This window comes from Hoplias malabaricus, chromosome 5, assembly GCF_029633855.1.
Source record: "Hoplias malabaricus isolate fHopMal1 chromosome 5, fHopMal1.hap1, whole genome shotgun sequence".
In the NCBI taxonomy this organism is placed as follows: Eukaryota; Metazoa; Chordata; class Actinopteri; order Characiformes; family Erythrinidae; genus Hoplias; species Hoplias malabaricus.
Genome location: NC_089804.1, coordinates 15,881,832 through 15,908,477, shown reverse-complemented (window position 1 = coordinate 15,908,477; position 26,646 = coordinate 15,881,832). Strand labels below are relative to the sequence as shown.

At 42.1% G+C, this 26,646-nt stretch overlaps 1 protein-coding gene across 2 annotated transcripts in view; it reads right to left on the bottom strand.

Annotated features, from left to right (window-relative positions):
- The window catches only part of syt6a (synaptotagmin VIa), a 93,720-nt gene extending 70,967 nt beyond the window's left edge, over positions 1–22,753 (bottom strand). For both annotated transcript variants that reach the window (XM_066670972.1, XM_066670973.1), the window contains exon 1: positions 22,597–22,753. In XM_066670972.1, coding sequence (XP_066527069.1) covers positions 22,597–22,753 — 157 coding nt within the window. The remainder of the gene's footprint in view (positions 1–22,596) is intronic.
- Positions 22,754–26,646: the final 3,893 nt, after the last annotated feature.

Below are 26,646 nucleotides of genomic sequence, written 5' to 3'. Positions count from 1 at the left end.
ACTGGGATGACTCATGGGTCACTATGGAATCCAGTCAGGCCTCATAGAGCGTGTGAAAGCAAGACTTGTTTGATAAATGTCAGCCCAATGCATGGGGGCTATTCATCGCATTGCCCATGCTGGCTAAAAAGGTTACTAAATCAAAGAAGGGCGATCTGAAGTTTTCCACTTATTGACTTCAAGGAAGGCTGCGTGAGAGTTTGTTTTAAAGCCCCCCTGTAGCAAAGCCAATATGTTGCCAGCATGCAAGCTGGAAGGAAGATGTGTTCTGAATAAATACAGACATTTGAGGGTCAGGCTCCACTGGAGACATGTTTGAGCATAATTCATCTTGCTGAAGAATCGTATATCGTCAACAAGGACCATTTTAGGCAGTGGACCCTGCACGTTTAATATTTTAAACTAAGGTTCCTTCATGGTTCACATGAAGAAGTGGCAGTGTGTTTTGCGCTCCTCTCACACTCCAGCCCTGAGTGTGACTGATGGATATTTGTGTGAAACAGCCAGGGAGGACAGTGTGTAGAAGCTCACATTGAATTAGCTATGGCTGACTGGGTGGGCCTTGATCCAGTTTGGGTGTTTGTAAGTCAGCATAATGGAATTGACATTCAGTGTTGAGTTGGTGATGGTGTAATGGACTGGGGCCCTGTCCGGTTGTCTACCTGCCTTGCCCTGATCAGGATGAAGCAGTTACTGAAGATGAAGGAATAAATGAATGGTCTGCTCCAAGTGTGCTGAGGTCCTGTGATTTTGTGTTAGTGGTAGTTTGAAAAAGAGTTTTGGCTGGCTTCACCTGTCTCAGATGTTTGCCTTCACCCTCTCAGCTTGGTAGCATCATGTGATTGGGAATCTATATCTATCTGATGGAATAGCCAGTGACTAAAATTATGGAGAATATTGAGTTAAAATAAATAAATTAACACCGTTATAATAAGGAGTTGAATGTAGATTCATCAAAGAACCCTTCATTAAATGGTTCTTTAGGGAACCCAAAGTAGTTCTTCTAATGCCATTGTCTTATTTACTTGACTGAACCCTAATATAGGGTTTGTGAGCCAAGCAGTTCAAAGGCAGAGAACTCATGGTTAGAGATTAGGTCCTTCAGGGACCGAGTTAGAAATAAAAGGCGAAAAATCTCAATCGGAATCCACTCACGTATTCAAAGGCTGCCCTCGAGGAGGCTTAGGGCCCATCGAAATCCGTCAATCCCATGACAAAGCTGGCCCAGGCCAGCACTCTCTCCCAGAAAAGAGCGAGGAACATGGAGGACACACTTAAATGAGGATGTTCTGAAGAGTGCTGAAGCACCACGGGGAAGATTACAGCATGAGAAACAGTTCATATAGCAGCACTGCAGTGGGGTGTTTAAAGTCCTCTTCCACTCCTTTGCAGGGATTTGACAGCACGGCAGCCTGGACTTGTTTGTCTCCACATGGACTTTGAACAAACACTCATGGCTTCGCAATCAAAGGCCAGTCATTTTCCCAGCGAGTAAACAGATGGATTATGGTACTATTACTAGAAGACAGAAAATCGCTTGTAATCACTTGATTGCAGCCATTTTCTCTATTTCTCTTGATATGGCAAAATGAGTGCTATTTGTTACCTTCACTGTCCACTTTATTGTTTTAGTCATCCTCTAGGCGACTGTTTCTGACCAAAAAAACCAATTGGCAGTGTATATTTAGCTTTTGGATGAGTATTTTTATATAAACAACCACACTTGACCTATCGGTGATATTCTGTCAGAGGTTTCAATGTGCCTTAGTATAGATATTATAAGCAGATAGATCACCCACCTGCGCTGAACCTTTCCAACAGGTATTCGGTTTAGTTGAGAACTAGTACCTGTGAAGGACATAGCATAGGATTTACATAATTTTCATTCTCATCAAATCGTTCAGTGGCTCTTAGTGCTTTGTGAGTGGAGCCATTTCTTACAAAATCACTCCAATCATGATAGAAAGGTTTCTCCTTAAGATAAAGGTGATCATTCAGAAGAAATGTACTGCCTTGCAGTTACCTGTCCCTTTATGAGGACAAAACGACCGAAAGCATGCCTCAAAATCCTTCTCATGGCATTATAGAAATACTGGAAGTGCCCACTGTGTAGGTTAAGTTTTCAGGCCACTACAATTCATTCATTCATTCATTATCTGTAACCGCTTATCCGCAGAGCCTACCTGGAATCATTGGGCGCAAGGTGGGGAATACACCCTGGAGGGGGCGCCAGTCCTTCACAGGGCAACACACACTCACATTCGCTCACACCTACGGAAACTTTTTTGAGTCGCCAATCCACCTACCAACGTGTGTTTTTGGACTGTGGGAGGAAACCGGAGCACCCGGAGGAAACCCACGCAGACATAGGGAGAACACACCAACTTCTCACAGACAGTCACCCGGAGGAAACCCACGCAGACACAGGGAGAACACACCAACTCCTCACAGACAGTCACCCGGAGGAAACCCACGCAGACACAGGGAGAACACACCAACTCATTACAGACAGTCACCCAGAGCTAGAATCGAACCCACAACCTCCAGGTCCCTGGAGCTGTGTGACTGCAACGCTCCCTGTAGCGCCACCGTGCCGCCCACCACTACAATTCTCTTGGTGTAAACCACACAAGGACATCGTGGTTGTTGACTCGTCTGATCACATCGCTTCATTCCACCTCTCTGTAGATCAGCACTTATGGTTTTTACACCAGTGAACTTTCAAACGTGCCTTTGATCTTGCAGTGAGGAGTTTATACACTGCAATCATACTATAATACTTCCCTCTCTGTAGACGTTGACAGATTGTTTTTTACTTAGAGAGTCTAATCACATCCTGCACTGACATTATCCGTCACCTGAGAAACAGTGGCTCTTGTGTTTCTCCATTTATCTCCCTTTATCTAATGTACAACATTCATAATTATTGACTGAATGCTTTTGACCACCGATTACAGCCCTCTTTACTCATGCCTCTCCTATAGATCTTAAAGCTGATGTCACTTTAATTACTGTTCCGTTTGAATCACTGGCCTACAGTCTTTGTGACTAAAGCCTGGGCCATCCATGCCCTCTTTGAATGTCATTTAGACTTTATCCTCTTTTCTTTTTCATGTGAAATCATGGTCAGCTGTGCCCTCTAAGCCTTTTGTACACATAGCATCTGAAGTCTAGAAGTATTCATAATGATGTTTATACTATTCCTGTATGAAGTCGACATAAGGCAGGTGGACCTCAAAACTGCAGAAAGAAATGATAGGACTTTAAAATGGACACATTTTGTCTCGCTTCAAATTTACTATACCATATTTACTGGTGGAATCTGGGCCTAGATGGACACTGCAATTATACTGTCTTCAGTGTACTGTGTGCAGTCTAAGGCTAGGTCAGTGGTACTGTTGTCCAGTAAGCACTGGTAGTATCTGTCCCACCAAAGCCCTGGAGAAATATTGTTTATTTTCACCATCATGTTCTTCCTGACACTTGACTCTCGACAGTTGCTCTTTGTCTTCCTTCTCCTGACCGTATAAAGCAAAACCGAACTGCGAGCCTCCCCGCCGAGAGCGGCTGTGAGGCAGCAGGCAGGACGACAGGCTGCAAATTGCAGCAGTGGACAACTGACAGTGGACTTCTCACTGGTAAAAGAATTCCAAGAGACACAGGGGACCATGATACTCTCAGCCAGCAATCTTACTCATCCTTCCACAGCTTTCCAACAGCTTTAGAGTGGGCCAGTATGTATTTCAGCTTTTGTGGTTGATTCAAGTCGTTGTTTATTTACAGTGTTTTTCCTTCCACTGAAAACACAGGCGAGTGGTGGTCAGCAGAAATCAATTGTTTTAACCTGAGCTGCCAAGTGTAAAACACCTGCAGGATGATCTAATATACGTCTAATTCTCCTGCTGTAATGGACCTGGGGAATTCGCAGTAGTATCTCTTTCACAGAGCTGTAGAACTCTCCCCACAGCTACAGAGCGTTTTTTACTTCCTTTGCTGCAATAACAGCTACTTCTCTTCTGGGAAGTATCAAGATTAAATATTGACACATTTCTCTGAGGTGTTTGATGGCATTCAGCCACATAAACCTTAGTGAGGTCAGATACTGATGTCGTATAGTAAGTTCTGGATCACACACACTACTCCAACTCATCCCAGAGGTGATGGTTGTGTACAGTTGTGCACAGTTGTGGACAGTTGTTCTCCTCAACTGTCAAGGTTTTACGTTTAAGTTTTCCCAACCAAGCCACAAGATCACAGAAACCTGAGCTACAAACATACACAGAGGATTACACACCAGTTCACAGGAGACGGATGCTGGACAGGATTCTCCGTCTGTCCACCCTGGCAAACATTCAGAACAGACAGACAGAGGGAGGAAGCAGAGCATTCTTTTCCCTCAGCTCCTGCTGACCTCTCACGCCTGCTTAACATGCACAACATGACCCGCACTCCCTCTCACACTCAGGGGTTTAATGGACTGAGCATTCACTCTGTAATTTGCACCCCCACACATCAGGCATTTTCAAATTACACTTTTGCGCTCGTTGATCTTATCCAGCCGGACGCAATCTGAAAGAGGTGGGCCAGGCAAGTGCTCTCCAAACCAGATTCAATCTACAGCTGCATTATACACAAACAAGCGCAGGGAGGTATCACTCTTTTGTGGAAGCACTGCCTCGCACGTCCAGCTAAACAATACAGTTGTTTTGTCTGAAAATGAGCTCTGTTGTTAAGCTCTGTAAACACATCCGAAAAAAGCGTTTGCCTGACTTCATTGTCATTAATTGAAAGTACACTGAGATTCGTGCTCAAAGGTTTTCGCCCGTTCTCAAGCATGTGGCCGCATGTTAAGAAGCACGAAGCCTCAATGAAAGACAACAATGTTCCTAATCGTGTACTTAATTACACGCACCGTTGCAGATTACATTGTACCCAAAGACAATCACCTGAAAGAAGATGATTTATTCTCTGGATCCTGTTTTTCTAAGTGGGATTTTACAGTGACCCAGTGTCACTCTCATATAATAATGAAGGGATAGCCATTCAGGATTAGGTAAGAGAGGTCACCATCAAGCTTGGAGCTAAATTAGCATACAAGATGATTGCATGTTCAAGCAATTTTCTGCTGACATACTGCACAGATATTGTGCTGTTCTGTGGAGGTGGACCAGTGCTTGATTAAGAGTGGGACTCCATGCATTATTTAACTTGTTACAAGACTTTTTACATTATGAAGTTTGTCTCAGTTCATTATGAGTACAGCAAAATTTAGCTTCCACTCAAAATGGTCATTATACACAAGCTAATATTTCATCGTCATGAAGAAACAATTCATAAAAAAGATAATAAAAGGTAATTCGACGGAAACCAGTTCTTTTTGGTTTTAAAAATCAATGTGAAATGTGTCAATTGCACTAACGTTAAGAGCAATAGCACCCCCTTGCGGATCTGCCTCTAAATGTGAGTGAGTATGTTAGAAATCGTGTCCCTTATGGTGCGACTCCTAAACTGTAGTAGGTGAGTTATCGCCATAGTTGTCTTCTCTCAGTGCATTGATAGGCACAAACATCAGTAGATTATTTCAGATCTGAAGTGAGTGTCTCTTGAAATTAAAGCACTCTGTACACAGATTTGTGTGTACCACTTTAGCTGTATTTTTCAATCATTTTTAAACGCCAGTTTTGAACACCTAACTGTGATATTCCATTTCCTTAAGCAAGTGAATTACCACTTTTATAACAATGAATAACTCAGCTGGTAGTGTCGCAGTCACACAGCTCCAGGGGCCTGGAGGTTGTGGGTTTGTTTCCCGCTCCGGGTGACTGTCTGTGAGGAGTGTGGTGTGTTCTCCTTGTGTCTGTGTGGGTTTCCTCCAGGTGACTGTCTGTGAGGTGTGTGGTGTGTTCTCCCTGTGTCTGTGTGGGTTTCCTCCGGGTGACTGTCTGTGAGGAGTGTGGTGTGTTCTCCCTGTGTCTGTGTGGGTTTCCTCCGGGTGACTGTCTGTGAGGAGCGTGGTGTGTTCACCCTGTGTCTGCGTGGGTTTCCTCCGTATGGCTGTCTGTGAGGAATGTGGTGTGTTCTCCCTGTGTCTGCGTGGGTTTCCTCCGGGTGACTGTCTGTGAGGAATGTGGTGTGTTCTCCCTGTGTCTGTGTGGGTTTTCTCCGGGTGACTGTCTGTGAGGAATGTGGTGTGTTCTCCCTGTGTCTGCGTGGGTTTCCTCCGGGTGACTGTCTGTGAGGAATGTGGTGTGTTCTCCCTGTGTCTGCATGGGTTTTCTCCAGGTGACTGTCTGCGAGGAATGTGGTGTGTTCTCCCTGTGTCTGCGTGGGTTTCCTCCGGGTGACTGTCTGTGAGGAATGTGGTGTGTTCTCCCTGTACTATTACTGTACCATTATTGTAGCATCTGAGAGTGTAGTGAAGGATGAGGTTTTTGTTAAATTTTCTACTGCCAAAAACAAAAACAATGATTGACTTTTTTTCAGCAGATGCACTTTTAGAGTGAAACATAACAGTGTGTCACTTGCAGTAAAGGTAAAGCGGTGAGAGGAATTTGAGGGTGGACTTAACGGCTTTGAGGCTTGTGCTCCTTGTAAACCACACAAAGAGTCGGGGTTTAGAAAGCAGGAGGTCAGTTTACTGGCTGTCACATAAAGATTAATAGCCATGCTAAAAGCATTTTTCCTCTCCCAGCCTTACCTTCACAGCACAAGAATGAACTATAGAAACACATCTGCACAATGCATATCCCATGTTTACTTGCAAATTAATGTTGAGAACAAACCCAGATAAGAATATGTTTATACAGCAAGAAAATGTCTTATCATTATATAACTTTCTTTTATTTATATTATTTTTTTATTAAATTCTTTTCTCTTTCACTAAAATGGAAAGCATTAGGCTTTAAATCACACACAACAATATACAAACTAAATAGTGCGCATGTAGTTTTCAGTTATCATATATACACTGATCAGCCATAATAATACGAATATGTCCTTGTTTGTACAATCACTATCTATTCTCACAGCTCCACTGACCACACGGGAGCTCTTTGTAGTTCTACAGTTACAGGCTCCTTGACTCTTCTGTTACTCTGCATACTTCTGGCACTTCTCCATTGCATGGTGCCTACTCGACATGGCTAGGCTCTATTCAGCCTTTTTGCTTTTCACATGAGCAAATTCTCAGGATTTTTGCAGATAACATGGCTTAATGAAGCTGGTTTACAGTTTACAGCCGAGTGTGAAGTGATGGGGATGAGAATCGGCAGGAGGAGAATCTGAGAACATAGAGTGGTGTGTTCTCTCCAGGTTGGAAGTGAGCTTTGCGTCATGTGGCACGGGGTAGGGGGGTGTGTTCACAGGTGGGTGAAAGATGGAGGTTGACAGATGGATGGGTGCGCCGTTGCCAGGACATTGTAACGGTCCGTTGCAGTGAAGAGAGAACTGAGCCAAAAAGCAAAGCTTTGTCCCAACCCTCACCAATGGTTATCAGCTTTGAATAATGACACAAAGCATGAGATCATGGGTCCAAGTGACTGAATTAAGTTTCCTCCACAGGGTGTTTGGACTCTCCCTTGAAGACAGGGTGACTCAGAGTGGAGCTGCTGCTCCTCCACATCGAGAGGATCCAGTTCAGGTGATTTGGGCGTCTGGTCTGGATGCAGCCTGGATGCCTCTCTGGTGTGGTTCTTTGCTCATATCCAATGTGGAGGAGACCCTGGGGAGTGATTATATGTGCCAACTGGCATGGGAGCACCTCAATAGCCCCTAGATGATCTGGAGGAGGTAGCTAGGGAGGGGGAGGTCTGTGTTTCATTGGTCAAATGGTTGCTCTTTTGACTCAGACCTGGTTTAGCTGTTGACAATGCACTGGACACATTTGGTACCTGTTATCTGGAACCAAATACTTTTACTCTGAGGCGTGTAGGTACTAAATGTGACTTGTAAACATGGTAGCACACCACTTGGCCAAAGAGACTTGTCAATCATGAAATGCAGACATCTATCACAAATTATTCCTTTGTAAAATCTCCAAAGTACAGTAGAGATCACATTTACTTTTACGTTTAGCTCATAAAATTATGCCATGGTCTTCTCAATAGTTACAAAGCTTCCTTGAAGTTGTTGCTGATGAAAGACCCCCACAAAGAGATGGGTGGTGCACCAAGGAAAGAAAAACTGAACTCATGTGAAGCTGTGTTCAGTCCCAAACAACAATACCAACATCAACACGTGGATTCACTGTAGTTTCCGAAGCTTGCGAGTGTCATTCGAGATGGTGTTTTGCATTATCATCAGCTGTATTTCAGGGAGAGTGGTTCTAATAGAAAAGCTACTAGGTACCATGAGCTAAAAAGTAAGTAGAAGTGAGTAGAATAGGTACCGTGTAGTGGAAAAAGCACCATTGGTTTGCCCCCTTTTCCTGAATAGTCAGAACCTTCAAAGGACCACCACAGAGCCAGAATGATTTGGGTGGAGAGTCATTTTCAGGGGTGCTGTGACACTGACTGGTAAGTTAGTGTGTGTGTTGGTATGAACGGATCAGACACGCTCTACTGGGTGCTACTAGAGATTTAAAAAATCACATTACACTGTATTTTCTTACTGGTGTAATTTTAAAGAAAATGTAATAAAATTATACAGTATGTGGTTGATTTTGTACTCTCATAAGGTAAGGGGGTACGGTTAGGGTAACTATCTTACGTGCTTATTCAGTCACCAGAGCAATCCAATGTTTGCAGCCCTCTACTGCAGCAATATGTCAAGATGCTCCATATACAGACATTCACAGAGGGAGCTCTCAGAACTTACAATGCTGTGATTAGGAGTTCTGTTCGGCAAGTAGCTGTTTATGGAGGATCTCATTGTTCAGTTTGTATTAATACAGACCACCCCCCACCACCCACTCAGTTTGGCCAAAAAGGCACCAGTTTGTTTCTAATTGAGCTGACACTCACACAATAAAAAATAATTACGGTATACACTGACTAGTGTACAATTTTAGCAAGGAGTCAAGTTCAGCTGGGATCTGTATGTGCACATGTCTGGCTATCGTCCATCAATGGAGGAGCTAATTTATCAGCTATAGATCTATAAATAAAGCATCTTAAAGCATTTTATCACCTAGAATTTGATTTATTTTTTAAACTAGTGGATCTAGACTCATCAAACATAAACAAACTGTCTAGTACCTCATTTACAATGAAATTTTAAAATACAAAATGACTCACATCACATATGAATTAAGCCAAAATAATAATAATAATAATAATAATAATAATAATAATAATAATAATAATAATAATAATCATGACAATTTGTTCCTTTGATGGAGTATACCCTTATCTGAAATCTGACTTGATTGCTTGCCAAAAGTAAACAGATTAATATGCATGTAATGAAATTAAACTGGCCTTTTTAAGGCTCACTAATGTCTGTGAACATGCTCTTTAATTCTGCCATCAATTTTCAATTACTGTCAGGTATCCCCGGCCTCTGACGGGCCATTATTGATTTTCTGTGGATTGAGATTTTCTAAAAACAGCTCCCAAACCCCACCCTACCCTCAGATGTGCGCTTTCTTTTATTTCTTTTGCTTGGTTGGGCATAGACCATTATTCTGAGGCCATGCCTCTTTGTCTAGCTCATGCCCTGTTGTGTCCTGACTTAGCTTCCCACTCATTCTCTCCTCGTTCATCTTACTCTAGAGATGGATCCCCAAGGGGGTCTCCAAATGCTACTTTAAAAGAAAACACAGCTTCCCAAGCACAACAGATTCCAGGAAATTGGAAACGATAACGTGTCTAATGACGGCAAATCGCTAGTGGGGTAGATGCATTCTTTGCTCTTAAAAAAGAAAATAAATAAATAAAATGAAATAAAAATACTCCCTGTTTTCTCACCCCAGCATAAAGCAAAAGGGATTTACTGCCAAACATGGATTTCATTTGCATTACACTGACACTGAACGTATTACACGCCATATAATGAACCTGGTAGGATTTATCATGCCTACGTGGCAGTTTTTGCAAGTGTTTTTCTACACCGAGTGACACTTGGAGAGAAAATCATTTGGTGATTTTACAGGCGATTGAATAGTACCTCCTTAACAAGATTAGAGCGTTCCTGCACTCCATGCTTTAGCACAGCGCTTAACAAAGAACAGCTGCTGAATGTCGTATAAATGCCTGGCCTGTGCATGGCCTTAGAACTCTGCCGTCTTTTGTTACTAATTTGGTCAAGCATCAGTGTTCTCAACCAATTAGTGCAGAAGGTGTTGTAAATACTACTGTCCCCTTCATTAATCTGTCAAGAAATTACCCTCGAGCTTTCATCGAAGGTGTTTGGACTCACACTATTTCTATTGGTTTTGTAGCCTGGGAATTACCAGAGAGCACTGAATCAGCGCAGACAGAGCAGCAATTTTCTCCTGTTTCTCTTGATCCACGCTGAAGTCTTGGCATGCAGTGTCACTCTTATAGCACAAGTGTCCATCTGGTTCTTTAAAGTAAGGGTTTGTTTGTCAGATTTCCCCAAAGTGAGACTCATTATTTTTTGAGCAGAGCTTGTGTAGATCACTTATCGACACTAAGGTCAGCTCTGGTGGGGATGAGGTTGAAAGACACTGGAATAATCCCCTTAATGCATTGAACTCTAAGCCTGCGATTTGCAGTAGCCTTCGTTCCTCAGGAAGAGGTGACGTTGTAGCCACGATGCACATATCAGAACAATCATGGTAATCGTAATAAAGGGATGAAAACATCTCAAACCAGAAGACCAGAGTTCAGGGATAAGCACAGGTCTCCTGACTAGGATTCTATTCCCTGCTCGAGTAAAGCACAGATCAATAAAACTTATGCTATCAGCTGATGTGATGTCAAGTTGTATCTGACCCATTTAAAGGTCAAAAACAAGTGAATGTGTATTTTACACTAGCACCTCATGAGAACTGTGGTGCAATCACTGAATAATTATTCATTCATTCATTATCTGTAAGCGCTTATCCAATTCAGGGTCGCGGTGGGTCCAGAGCCTACCTGGAATCATTGGGCGCAAGGCAGGAATAAACCCTGGAGGGGGCGCCAGTCCTTCACATGGAAACACACACATTCCCTCACACCTACGGTCACTTTTGAGTCACCAATCCACCTACCAATGTGTGTTTTTGGACTGTGGGAGGAAACCGGAGCACCCGAAGGAAACCCACGCAGACACAGAGAGAACACACCAACTCCTCACAGACAGTCACCCGGAGCGGGAATCGAACCCACAACCTCCAGGTCCCTGGAGCTGTGTGACTGTGACACTCCCTGCTGCGCCACCGTGCCGCACTGAATAATTAAATTATTTAATTACAGCTAGGAAATGTATTACTAAACTGTCAAATAGAGTAGAAAATAGTGTCTCACCAGGACTAGATTCCTCACAATATGAATTTTGTCTAAGTCTTTGTCTCCTGGCCTGTATTCTCCAGCTTTAATGTGTTCCCTGAAAGCTAATATGCTTAGCCAGATCTATCTAATATATTCTATTCTATATATTCTATATTCCAGTGTTGAAATGAATTGTCAGATTAACCAGTACCAGAACTAGGAACTGAGAATGTATTTCAAACAGGTAGAAATCACTGAAAGTGAAAGAAGATATTCTAGACCTAAGTCCTGTGTACTGTATGTCACTGAGTGTGAGTATGAGTGATCGCCTGAGAGGTGTGTTTCAGTCAGAAAGCAACTGTGGGCGCTTGGTGTCAGGGGTTTTTACTGAAGTAGTTACTGTAAAAAAGCTACAAGGTATGTTAATACACCCATAACAAGCTTCAATGACTTCTGCAAGTTTTAGAGCATAATTTGCTTAGCGCTAACGTAATATTACATTTTTATGTTATATTAAATGTAATATCCAAGCGGTACTAGATCATTTTAATTACTAGCAGCTTAGTCGTTAAGGTGTTTGTTTGTTTGTTTGTTTGTTTGTTTGTTTGTTTGTTTTCACCCTACAGCCTTGTTCCAAAGATAAGTAGAGTGTATTTGCTGAGATGTGTGTGGTTAGCCTAGGTCCAGTGGTTGGCAGAAGTCTTGTTCTGATGCAATGTCTCATCAGAACACGACCCAGCCCTCCCCCCACCCCCCTGGGATTATAATTGTCTCTCATGGTGTAGGAGCTCCAGCACCAATGGGCTTCATTCCCTGAAGATCAATATAATATGTAGCAAAACCAACAAGCTGGACCTCTGGGGCTCGAAAGCTGTCTTTACCACCACAAAGAAAATTATGTTATTCCCCGTGTGCTGTGTAGCCTGGCAGATACTGCTGAGGTGTTATGGAAGAGCAGGCAGGGCTGAGAGACAACTCAAGCAGTAAACAGCCTGACAGAACTGATGAGATTATCTTAAGCCTGCTCCTCATTCTTAAACAAGTGATTGTATATCTGCTAATTCTTTCACACGTTACTCAAGCACATGCAAAGCGTACTAAATCATGCCTTTGTCCTTTGGTGGATCCTTCTCTGGCTGGCCCACTGCCTTGGGGCTCCCGTGATCTAATCCCAGGCTCAAATGGAAACTACCCCAACATGTGGCTTACACAGCATGTTGATCTGTTTGTGGTATAGCAGCACAGCTCAATTACTTATTCTGCCTCAATGCCAATGTATTTCTCCTGCTTCGCTGAAATCCCTTGTGTTGAATTAACGCCCACAAAAAGGTGCAAGTCCGTTGGGGCACAAATGAACACAGCAAGAGTTTGCAGCATCAGATTATGCTTGTTAGTCATTGTAAGAAGAGGAAGACGACATTGGAGCTTAATCAAAAAGAAGCAAATACAAAACATTGAAAACCTTTTGCCTAAAGAATGTAGATTCTCAATGAGATCCCAGTAATATGTATCCAAATTTACATTGAGAAACAAATAACTTCAAAACAGCGGGTTGAACAAATCTGAGTTGCTTGTCAATAAAAAAGGAAAGGTCTCATCCATCATTCATGTGATTTAAAAGACAGAATGACCTTCCATTATAATGTATGCCTTATGCTTGCCTCTACAAGGTCTTCTGATTCAGGAATATTCTTTATTCTGTCAGCAAAATCCCACAGGAGGCTCTTACAAAGAGTAGCTAAACATCATCTGTGGCTACCTTGGGCTTCAAGCAGATATAAAATATTTGGCTGTCTTCAGATGACAGACCAGATTCCCATCAAAATCGCATTATATTTATGGCATGATGCAGATTCTGCTGTCTCCGCTCGCTCCACTGAATGCATTTTTTATTTCATAGGTTACGCTCTGATTTTGGGCTGCTGTCTTTATACAGATATAATGCAGCTTTATACAGATACAGTAAATGTATATGATAAAAGGCAGTGGCCTGTGGTAACGTAAACCTACACAAAGTATCAGGCTATTGTACATAGTGTGGTTTGCCAACAATATAGCCCCAGTTCATTTGCTGAACTTTCTGTGAGGGCAGAGCCAACTCAATCAAAAACTAATCGGAATCTGTTGTCACTTATTACTGTTAATTAATTAATTAATTGTGCTTGTAGAACTGTTGTATAAAGCAATATCACACTCAAGGTGGTGGTGTCACTGAATATCAGCAGGGCTTTAATTATCTTTAGCAGCTATGACCAAATCACAGCAGACTTTCTTGGGTGATGTTTCATACAGGGAGAAGTAACTCAATGACACCAAACATACCTTATATCAAGGAGAGTTGTGTTGTTGGTTTCTTTGAAGTGGTTAATGTGAGGTGATATGCAAAAAATATAAATGCATTTACTTTTTGTACTTTAAAAAAAATCTGCAGTTCCAATGCTATTAAACCAAGTCTATGAGCTTAAAGGCGATGCCTATGATTGTGGGGAAATTCTGTTTTCTCTGGTTTGTTTATGTTCAGAAGCTACGCTTGGTGGAACGATGTGTTGAGGAAACAATGACCGTTGTTTGTACATGGCTGAAGTTGAACCTGTGTGAATTACAACAGAAGATCATTTGTAATGCGACTTGTTTCGTTTTGTAGCACTTTGCAGTAATGCAGTTAGCCGTCTCTTGAATTTGGAGACACTTCCTGTAGTTTGGAGCTAGCAAATGTTGAGGAAACATCCTCGGAATTTTATGAACATTGCTTTTTCATTTAAAATGTGAACGTATTCTTTAGAGAGTTTTATTGTTTAATACAGGGGAACTTTAATCATGGACCCATATTCACATTCATAATAGCACCGTGCTAGTGGGAAATTGCTTTGCACTGCTTAGGTGAAGAGGAGGTACTGTCACATTGATGAGAATCAGCAGGAATGGCCCCAATAGCCAAATCGCATTGATCATCCAAATTAAACTGTAAAAAAAAGTAGCCCTCAGAAAGTGAGAGCCCTGCCTCCTGCTAAGAGAAAAATCATTGGTTTTCTTCTTTGTCTTTTGTCTTTTGCACATTTTCACAAAGGATGTGTTCCACACGGAGGACCATTATTTGCAGCCACCGATCCCCTGACAGTTTGACCCTTCAGCTGGAGAGAAGAGGTGTTTAAATTTAACCTCTGGCTTTTTTATCAGCCACTTCTGGCTGGGGTCATGCTCAGCTGCAGAATCCGGCAGCCCAGTTGTCGGGGATTATGCTCAGAGGGGTTGGCCGGCTCGGTCCATTTATATGCATGCAATGTCCACCAGAATATCCGTGAATCAGCTAATATGTCCCCATCAAGCGCAGTGTGTACTTAAATTGGACAGATTGGTTTTCACATGTCTCTTTTGTGTCAAAGCCTTTGCCCCCTCCCCGCCTCAGTATCCCCCACATGTGGACTCTGTAACAATTACCCCAGTCTCTCCAAGACACATTATAATCATGCAAATTAGCTACTGCTGCTGGACTTGTTTAGCTGTCACTTCACTGCTGCACCCGTGTATTAGTGTGTATAGAGATGGACTGGCTGCTGGGTTGGACTTATAAAAGAAGCGAACAGCAAATGTGTGTGTGTTATTAACCGGGTAAGGTTTGGTTCTATTATCAAGAGATGGTCTTACGCTATATGAATAGGTAATACGGCCCTTCCTCTACCATCTAACACAACTCAGTGTAGTTCTGGGCTGTATGGGCGTCTGTTAGCTAATATTTTAACTGAGTATAAAGCTCTTCATATGTATAAGAGGAAGCTCATTTCAGTCTTCAGTCTTCATCTGAGATACTAAGTCATTATATTGAGAAAATATTTCATTATTTTAAGATACTATGTCAGTATATTGACTAAGTATCTCAACATAATGAGATAGTATCTCAAAATATTGATTAGTATCACAAAATAATGAGATAGTATCTCAAAATATTGATTAGTATCACAACATAATGAGATAGTATCTCAAAATATTGATTATTATCACAACATAATGAGATAGTATCTCAAAATATTGATTAGTATCTCAACATAATGAGATAGTATCTCAAAATATTGATTAGTATCACAAAATAATGAGATAGTATCTCAAAATATTGATTAGTATCACAAAATAATGAGATAGTATCTCAAAATATTGATTAGTATCTCAACATAATGAGATAGTATCTCGAAATATTGAGATAGCGACAAAAAATTGGTGCCTTTTATATTATTTTATGTGGTGGAACCGGGCTTCCATAGACATTATCCATGTGTAGATTTGACTCGAGTTTATGAATCAGGTTCTGCATGCGGAATCAAGAGACTACTAGTGCCCCATTCACATAATATTTTCATAAAGTACAGCTTAATTCAAGCAGGTTTTTCAATTCTGAGGCTCATGAGCCCATGGATGTGTTTGTAGCTGGAAATAGAGGTTGAGCAGTAAGTGCACTGCAGCCCCTACTGACCAACTGTTGGATATTTAACTGCAAATCAAGCTTTCATACTAAATTCTGCTACTATTCATTTTACGATCAGATTTGACCATATGCATGTTGATGAATAAGGGCCATGGTAAACTAAAACTAATATACGTGTTCATATGTTTTTATTCCCTTGGATTTAACTCCAAATCTAATGGAAAGATGGAAAACTATATTTTTGATTTTTTAATCTTTTTTTTTTTTGACGATACAGTGCGGGTATTGGGCTGTGGAGCCTCACCACTGTACAGTTCATTTGATTCTCCACTTCTGCTGCATGTGAATCTTACCTGCAATGCACAGCTTCTTACAGTCCTCTCCGCGTCACACAAAGCAGTAGGTGCCCAGCGTGTAATTAATGATCTAGCAATGCTAATGTTCACCAGCAGCAAGAAGTTGGGCTTAATAAAATCTAACAGGAGCCCAAGAAGATGAGATATGCACTAATAAGCGCCAGTGCTGTAACTTCAATTTCAGGCTTCCCCTGTGATTAAGCATCAAACAGCTTTTCGTGAACTCTATGGGATCTGTTTAGTTGAACTCGATCCTGATCTCTCAGTATATGTTCAGTCAGTATATTCAGTAACAACTACATGGATATGTTTCTCTGCACTTCCTTGTGCATGGGTTAAAAATATGTTGATATTTCACAATTAAACTGATAAAGACATATAGCTCCCCAGCAAACATTTAGCCGTTGATTCAACGTTGAAATAACGTAATGACTGCCGTCTAATCAACGTTCTCTTAAGGTTGAAAATGAAAGTTGAAAAGACGTCCAAACACAGACATTGAAAAGACGACTATTAGACGTATTTTGGACGTCCATTGACGTTATTAATTGGTCCCGAAAAAAATTACTTGTATAAAACGCATTTTGGACGTCCACTGACGTTATCGATTGGTCACCACTTAACTAACTTATTAAGATGGATTTTGGAAGTCCATTGACGTTTAAAATATGTCCTTGACGGACAGACTACTTTTAGGCCTATTTTGAACGTCCAGGGACGTTCCTTATTTACTGGGTCTCACTCTTTTTTAAGTGCATAGAATGTTTCCCAGCCTCTCCTCCATTACTCAGCACAGTGGTGGCCAGTATCTGTTAGCTAAAGTAAAAAACAGTGTTCTTCTCCAAGCACATTGTGAAGCAGCTGAGTAGTACGTATTAATCTACAAACAAAATGACAAATTAGGGAGAACATTTTTGTTAAAAAAACATCTAATATACCATTCATAACATGCAACTTTAATGAGAATTGGTCAGTATGGAATTTAAGAGAATCTCCATAGTCCTCTAGTAGCAGTGGCAAAGACATATATATATAAGGCATAATGTACTTGGGCTATATCTAGGCTCTGTTCAGAATTTCAGGCCCAAACACCATTACAGAGAGTTCCAAGTGAGTGTTGGTCTTTTCATAGCTGCAGTACACTTACAGTGTGTTGAACCTTTGGAAAAAAAAACATGCAACCCTGGTTAGAGGAGGTTTGTTAGGCCTCTGTTGCTAGAGTCCCGTCTATAGACATCTGCAGACTGTTAATTGACCTGCACTGGACTCTCCATCAATCATTCCCCTGCAGCAGTGTCCTCTCGTTCCCAAAGTGCAGATGTGCTCTAACAGAGCTGCACAGAAGCCTTTCACACTACATGAATGACAATGTTCATCCTTTTCTGAACAGCTTCTAATCATATATTTACCACCCCAGTCCCTAAACACCTGACAGTTTGAGCTGTAGATCTAAAAGTATTCCAGTTGAAAACATATATGTGGACTCAACAGAGCTTTATTTTGGGGCTACATTTTTGTGTACACACAAAGAGTAGTTTTGGTTGCCACTGACAAATCAAGGACCTCTGACTGATACAATGGCCTTCTCTAAAACTCTTAAATTAAGTGCCCTAACACACTTCATACCATATGCTGTGTATGTATTTGTGCTTGTGATGTCACAAACCCAGTGGAATCAAAATGGGCTGTTTGCAGCTGCCAAATATAGACTTGGTTATATTTATATGTGGCATGTTTTGAGTACTTAGCAAGATTGGCACAGTGTTCAAATTCTGTTATTACAAAAATTGAAAGGAAACTGGGTTCGCCATGGTTATATTTTTAAAGGCTGTTTTGAGGAAGTAATTGGCTGTGTCATATCTCTGCTGTAATGCAATGCAGACAGAAATGTCGCCTCTGATAAGAGAAAAACACTGGCTTTGACGCAGCCAATAGAAATGACTTCAATCAGCTCTCACAAACGATACAACCCTTTATTGTAGCCACAAATTGAGCACTATATGAACAAAGCTTGCATCTAAGGGCTAGACGGCAGATAAATATATTGCACAGTGTGGGTCCTCAGACTGAGAATATATGGCCTTTTTTGTTGTTCTTTTCAGCTTAAAAAAGAGCCTGGATTTTTCCCTCGGTGCCAAATGCATCTTTTGAGACCCAGCGTGAGATGTTGTGTCAGAAACGTGTGAGAAAACAAGGAAAGTACACCTCCAGCACTTTTGACATTTCCTTCAGGATCAGGTGGCCAGTGATCTGAGGCGAGGCTGCCTCCATGGCTGTAAATCTCTGCTGCGATAAGAGGAGGGAAGCTGTTTAGCCTTTGTGTGGCACAGCTGATTCACAGCGACGGGCCGATAACACATCATGGCATTTAGTGCCCCCCCAGCTTTAGCCGAGGCACTGTCCGGCCCCCTCGCACCCGGCCTGCTGAGCCTAACGCGTGCTGACAGTGGATTTTTGTCCACACTCGCGTGACTGCTGCCAAACAGGGATCCGTCTTCAGGTCATCAGAGAGTGACAGCCATGGAGTCGCCCCCCAAAAATACCCCTTCTCCTGACAGCTGCTCGAGCATTGTCTGCGACATGATTTTACTACAAGAGACGACAGCTGGTTTATTTTTAAACATGGCTAATGAAAACTTGTTTGTCGTGCATGTACTATAGGTAGATGCTGTAGTATCAAACATGGAGGTCCAGCTTCAGGATTCTTTACACATTCCTAATTGACATCACTCATTTTTTGAGAGGCAGAAACACTGGCTTTTAGTCACATTTGCTTTGTTGTCTTTTTTTACATTCTCATTTTGCCATATAAAGTCAGTACCTAAAGTCAGTGACTGTCTGTAAGGAGTGTGGTGTGTTCTCCCTGTGTCCGTGTGGGTTTCCTCCGGGTGACTGTCTGTGAGGAGTGTGGTGTGTTCTCCCCGTGTCCGCGTGGGTTTCCTCCGGGTGACTGTCTGTAAGGAGTGTGGTGTGTTCTCCCTGTGTCCGTGTGGGTTTCCTCCGGGTGACTGTCTGTGAGGAGTTGGTGTGTTCTCCCTGTGTCTGTCTGGGTTTCCTCCGGGTGACTGTCTGTGAGGAGTGTGGTGTGTTCTCCCTGTGTCCGCGTGGGTTTCCTCCGGGTGACTGTCTGTAAGGAGTGTGGTGTGTTCTCCCTGTGTCTGCGTGGGTTTCCTCCGGGTGACTGTCTGTGAGGAGTGTGGTGTGTTCTCCCTGTGTCCGCGTGGGTTTCCTCCGGGTGCTCCGGTTTCCTCCCACAGTCCAAAAGCACACGTTGGTAGGTGGATTGGTGACTTAAAAGTGTCTGTAGGTGTGAATGTGTGTTTGTGTGTCTGTGAAGGACTGGCGCCCCCTTCAGGGTGTGTTCCTGCCTTGCGCCCAATGATCCCACCGCAACCCTGAATTGGATAAGGGTTACAGATAATGATAATGGTACAAATGTGGGCAATCACATTTCTCTCTGTTTGTTTACATTTGGAAGCCAAGCGTCTTTTAAGGTGGAACAGTGTGTTTGAGGGGAAAAAACAGCATTTGTACATGGATTAAGCTGAGTCGTAGATATTATGACACTTATTTTCATGCTACAAAGGAATTTCACTGGATTGTTTCCATGCAATTAACCATTTCACAGTGAATGATTTAGGCTATGTCTGAATTATATAAGTAGCATTCCTCTTTAACTAAATTATTAATACAGATGTCATCCTAAGACAGGTTTAACACTTTCCTTTAGTGTGTAAAAAATTCAGGTGATAATTGTTTGATATCACAGCAGTAATATAAAATAAATTAGTATTTAATTTCTTCACGACTTTGGCATAAGTCATTTCTCAGAACAGTTGCAAAAACACTGTACACTCTGAATAGGATTTAAAAAGAAGTTGTTTTATTCCAGACGACAATTCTTTCACAGCCCCTAGGACATGAAAACCCATTAAAGGTCCCACAGACATGAAAAACTGTCTGACTCACTCCCAGACAGAAAGTGTGCAACGTTGCCATCCGTGTGTAACCCACAGCCCCCAATTGTCCGCCCTAAGGACGGGTAGTCAGATAACTCAGCTTTTTCAGCACAACCATTGGAGATTTTTTTGAGTTCTTGATTCTGAAGCTTCGTTTATGCGCATTTCCTCAAGCTGGAAGTGGTTCAGGACTTGTTCTGTTTGTGATAGGAGGCTGCGGAGAAGTTCATATCTGTCAGACGTGAGTGTTTACCCTTTTGCCTCGCAAAGCTGCACCTCACAATTCATTTTCGTCAAACATCAGGCCGGCTGACACAGGCGCTTAATCACACACTGAGTAACGCTGCCCTAAAAACCCCTTAATGTCCAGTACTGCTGTATACTGCACAGCCCACTGCTACTCTCCTGTGTTTGCTGACCGCATAGCACAAAGTGATCCACTTGAGTCATGGAGATGTACTGGGTTATTTGGTTTCAGCTTTAAAAACATTACATAACATTTAAAGTATGTCCTTAAAAATTTACAGTGGTTCAATTGTACATTTCAGCACTGGGAAAAGGTTCTTTAAGGATCTAACACTGCCATCACTCCAAAGCACCCCACTTCGTGCCATTTGTGTCACAGATGGTTTTTTGATGCCATAGAAGAGCTGCTCATGTTTAACTTCTTTTATAAATTAGATTTAAACCATTGTTTTCCCAACTGAGAAATACAAGTGTGTAGGACCCCATAAACGTAGAGAAAAACTTAATGTACAGCTTCTTTACTACTTTAAGGTTTTGGTTTATTTTTTTAATTCTGGTCTCTGCAGTTTATTAGCATTCTTTCCTCTATTAATAATTAATCCATTGATTTCCCCGCACGTGTCTTGCCCCGTTTGAATACCGTGATACTTCACCATTAACGATTACCAGGTTTTATAACTAAATTAAAATACACATAGTTCTAGATATCACCAAAAGTGTTTATTTTCTTAATAACGTTATAACATTTCTGGTACCATATAGAACCCTTTTTTCCTACCCTCATAAAGAGAATTCTTCAAGGGTTGTTGTTAATAAAGGCATTAGCTCTGTATAGAACCATCTGCATAAATAATCAGCTCTTCAGAACGATGGAGAACGTATATGATGTTATATATAGAACCATATACAGCATGTTCTCCATCAGTCTGGAGAACAATTGTATCATGAAAGCTCATAATTATATAGGAAACAGCTTATTTTTTTCAAGAACCCACATAAAACTCTTATTAAAGAATATATGGACGCCATTTTGATTCCTTCAAGAACATTTCATTTGCTTCCAACTGAGTTTTGAAGAAGCTTCCATTTTTGTAAGGATTAGAATGGTTCTTCTAGTGGTAGAAGAAGTCAGGTTTAAGGGAGTGTATATAAGAGTTTGTATGTATAAATTGGTTTTGCCTGTTGAAACGAGTCTTCAACCAGATGGTAAATGTTGTATATGGTTCTACAGAACAACAAAAATGTTCTTCTACTGTTGAAAAGTGGAAGCAGTGCTAAAAAACCAAACCCTTTTGGGTGCTACACACAACCATTCACAGAAACATTCAAATCCCATTCTCTATCCGTCTCTTAAATAGTTTTCACTGTGGAAAGAAAGCATTATGCATGCAAATAGTTCTATGTAGAAACCATTATTGTAAATATAGCAACGGCCTTTATTCAATAACCACTGAATAACCGTTCTTGTGTTTGCAGCTTCACTGAGACAGGTTCTAGAATAAAGTATAGAGGTGTCAAGATTTTGCTATACCTTGAAGTACACTTTAACTGTGGGGCTTTGTGTTTCTTGAAGAACCACCCACCAAACAGTTCCTGAGGGAGCTTTAATTGGCAATGCTAGTATTGCTCTTGGCTACACTTGACATCACATATCACAGTAATGTAAAATCAGCAACAGCAGAGGTTCAGAATCTGATCTTCCAGGGCTAAATGTAATGTTTACAAGGTGGTGGAAGTAAAAGTTGTCATTGTAGGGTATAGTTAGGGAAATAATACAGGGTATGAAATCCAGTTGCACATAGCAGAGTCCAGTAATAAGAGTGTAACAGTAATAGGAGCAGCAGGACAAGCCAGTCCTGAAACATTGACATATATAACTGGTTATTTAGGCTTTAACCCTGATTGGTTGGAGTGTTAAAGTAATTTAAATTAGCAGGGCAACTCAGTGCTAAGTACACTGTTCTACTTTAGTTGGAGCTATGGTTTTCAAAGAGTGATATAATTGGAAATGCAGTAACGAATTTAAAGACAAATAATAATCCAGCACTAAAACATAGTGTAAAAGGTACATGTTGAGCCTGATTTTTTTGGAGTTGAAGTGTTCACAATGTGTGAAACCAGCCGAGACATCTGTCTACCAGTCAATTGGAGTAAGAGTCATGTGTAGTAAAATGTGATGCAAATAGAAAATCAGCCAGACAAAAGGCAGCACTAAAACACAGTAGAAATGGAGTTGTATTTACCGGGCTGGTTGAGGCTGAAGTCCTGGTTGGAGAGGAGCAAGAGGAACTCCTCACAAGTGTTGTGGTCTAATAGTGGACTGTCCTGGATGCAGAGGTCAGCTATGAGGGCCACTGCTTTCTGACACAACATGTCATGCTCCTTCCCACCGGCGCTCATGCTCCCAGACGCATCCTCAGCTCCGGAGGGATGTTCCCGATCCACATAAGTGCCAGCTCTCTCTCACTCTCCCTCTGCCTTATTGCTCTCTCTTTATGTCTCTCTCTTACTTTCCCTTTCTTCCTCCCTCCCTCTCTCTCTCTCTTTCTCTCTCTCTCTCTCTCTCGTGCTGATGATGGTGGCTCTGTGCTTGAGCGAGTCTTCTGAACTGAGATACTGCGAGGTCGCTTTGTGCGTGTATGGAGTGTGTGTGTGCCCCCTACATATGCATGTGTGTGTGTGTGTATGTATGTGTGTGTGTTTAATGATTCATTTGTGCCCTCAGGTATTCCTCAGAAAGAATTATTGCATCGCATTCAAATCTAGAGCAAAACAAAAGCAACAGATGAGGCCAACTCTAGGAGCACGGGCAGAGGTAAGTTGGAGTGTGTGTCCCCCTCTGGTTACCACACCCCCTCACACACATACACACACACACACACTTTCTCCCCTCCCATCACTCCCCTTCTAATGCTCCCTAATGAAAGGTCTCCCCTCCTCAGCAGTGGGCTTGTTTTTCTCAGGTCAAGCCGTCCCTTTGTGCCCTCATCCCCCCGGCGCCTGTCCCCAGAGCTCAGCACCCTGTGAGTGCCTGTTGTAGGAGTGTGTGAATGGGTGTGTGTTTGTTTGTTTTCCCCTGTCTTCTGGGTGAATGTGTTCTGAGAAGCAGAGAAGGGGGAAAAAGGTTCAGACTTGTCATTGCTATAGTAATGTAATATACTCACTGCATAATTTATCACAGTTTACAGTTGTGTATGTACAGGGTGTGCCGTTTATATGGATACACCTTAATAAAATTGGAATGGTTGGTGATATTAACTTCCTGTTTGTGGCACATTAGTATATGCGTCATGTGACACATCAAACTTATTCCCAATAAGTTTGATGTGTCACATGACCATCTTCCCATTGAAAAAAACAAAAGTTGGATCCAAAATAGCCAACTTCAAAATGGCCACCATGGTCACCACCCATCATGAAAAATTTCCCCCCTCCCATATACTAATGTGACACAGAGAGAACACACCACACTCCCCACAGACAGTCACCCGGAGGAAACCCACACAGACACAGAGAGAACACACCGCACTCCTCACAGACAGTCACCCGGAGGAAACCCACACAGACACAGGGAGAACACACCACACTCCTCACAGACAGTCACCTGGAGGAAACCCACACAGACACAGGGAGAACACACCACACTCCTCACAGACAGTCATCCGGAGGAAACCCACGCAGGCACAGGGAGAACACACCACACTCCTCACAGACAGTCACCCGGAGGAAACCCACACAGACACAGGGAGAACACACTACACTCCTCACAGACAGTCACCTGGAGGAAACCCACGCAGACACAGGGAGAACACACCACACTCCTCACAGACAGTCACCCGGAGGAAACCCACGCAGACACAGGGAGAACACACCAGACTGTTCATAGACAGTCACCTGGAGGAAACCCACACAGACACAGAGAGAACACACCACATTCCACACAGACAGTCACCCGGAGGAAACCCACACAGACACAGAGAGAACACACCACATTCCACACAGACAGTCACCTGGAGGAAACCCACGCAGACACAGGGAGAACACACCACACTCCACACAGACAGTCACCCAGAGGAAACCCACGCAGACACAGGGAGAGCACACCACACTCCTCACAGTCACCAGGAGCGGGACTCAAACCCACAACCTCTAGGTCCCTGGAGCTGTGTGACTGCGACACCTACCGGCTGCACCACCGTTTCGCTCCCTTTGTGTCCTTGAGCACTGGAATGTAATTTCAGCCGTGGAATATGACATCAAGCAAGACCACGAGAACCTAAGAACACATGTTGAGAGACAGCTTTAAGAACACATGTTGGTGTGCACCAATGTCTATGATTGTGGGGTAGTGCAGTTCTCTCTGGTTTGTTTACGTTCCGAAGCTCTGTGTATTTTAAGGTGGGAGGTTATGTTCGAAGGGGAAAAAGACAACTGAAAATAAACTTGTCTGTAGGTTGTTATTCACTCTTTGAATTACCACAGAAACTCTTTTTGTCTGTGTTTACTTTCATGAAGTTAGCACTCTCCTGAATTTAGAGACACTTCCAACCTAAAAAATCTGAAGCAGCAAAAACAATCAGTATATAACCTACCTATGGAGCAGGAATAAAGCAATGTCCTCATCACTTTTCAGGATCTTCAACATTTGTTTCAACGTCTCTGTGTCATGAGTGGCAAGAGGAAACCTAGCACGTCTGACCGAGCCACTTTGTTTTTTTTTTTTTATCTGTTTACTGACACTTTCATTAAACATTAGACCACCAAACATTAGAGAGCAAGCAAATGCTGAGGAAACATCTGCACTTTATAAAAAGTATTCAAATTAGGAACGCCACCTTTAAAAGTAATCCATGCCAAAACACCTCGAAAGTTGATCTGTCAACTCATAAAATACATATCAATGATATGAAAACAAAAAACACCTGCATAATATCCACCCACCTATAACTTGACAGGAACTTTAGTTCTGCTTGGCGTCAGGCTAATACCCACATCTGAAGCCGTGGGATCACATCAGAACTCCAGCTAATGCTTCTTTAACACTTCATTATTCGCTCCTGTCAGAATAGAAGTGAACCCACACCTTCCTATTTTCTTAATTCCCTGATAACTCACACTCGCCAATTTGTTATGACTGGAATGTTCTACACTCATTTAATAGTTTAAGTCTCACAGGGAACTTGGGATAAAATATGTAACAATTCAATCGCATTTAAGACTATAGAATTAACACAGTGCGATCCCAAGTGTCCAAGTCTAATCAGCCATTTCTGCATGGTTAATTTTAAATGGCACTTCTCCAAAGACTTGCTTCTGCGGATATTCTATCGGTTGTGCAAAATGTAGAAACTATTGCTGACTAATAAAGATTTCTGCTGCCTTTCTTATACCCTGCTTTACAGCTTAATGGGGGCAGAACCAGTTCTTCAACTGACTGTTACTTTTTCAATCTCTTATAATCAAGAGGTTGTTGCTTGTTTCTTTTCTATAACGTGTCAATGCAGACCCTAGATGACCTCCAATAGCCACCTACTGCTATGTTCCTTAAGTGTGCACTCATGCCCTATAGCGAGGTATTATTAGATGAAGGTTTCCCAGCAGGACATAACTGTGGACTTTAATAAAGTGACTCTTGCTGTAAATCATTGTGTCAGACATTGAGACAACTGAGTCATGACGTATTGAATTACTGATTTTATCCATGGCAGGGCCATTAAGCAATCACTGGCCTCTTTTTCTTTTTCACTTCACATGACGCCCACCACAGGAATGAGAACAACAGGCACACCGACCCAACTCAGAGCCTACTACCTTTTGGATTCATCACACTTGGAGGATGTTAACTCAGCTTTTTTTACTTCATAGAAAATGAACAAATCACAGATGTTACACAAAACGGTATACAATTTAGGTGTGTGTTCAGTGTGTGGATAAACCGACAGGGTCATGTTGGTCCTCTTGAAAACTTTCTCGCGACCGGCTTGAATTGATTATGAAGAGTCAGGAAAGACAGGCATTAATGGCTCTGTCAGGGAGAAAGCATTTGGTGACACTTCAGTTATTCATGCCCGCATGTGTCGCTGACAATTGTCTCCAGCTATCCAGCTCTCTTTGTCACTTTCCATTTCGATCTCAATATTTTGGGCTTCAGACAGACCTCACTTTACCTTCACCACTGAAGGCAGAATTCAGTTTGAGTCAACTTTATTTAGGCAACAGAAATCTGGCCTAAAAAGATTTTTGGATGCCTTCATTTTGCTAGCAGTAGCACTGTAAAAACTGGAGGCTGAATG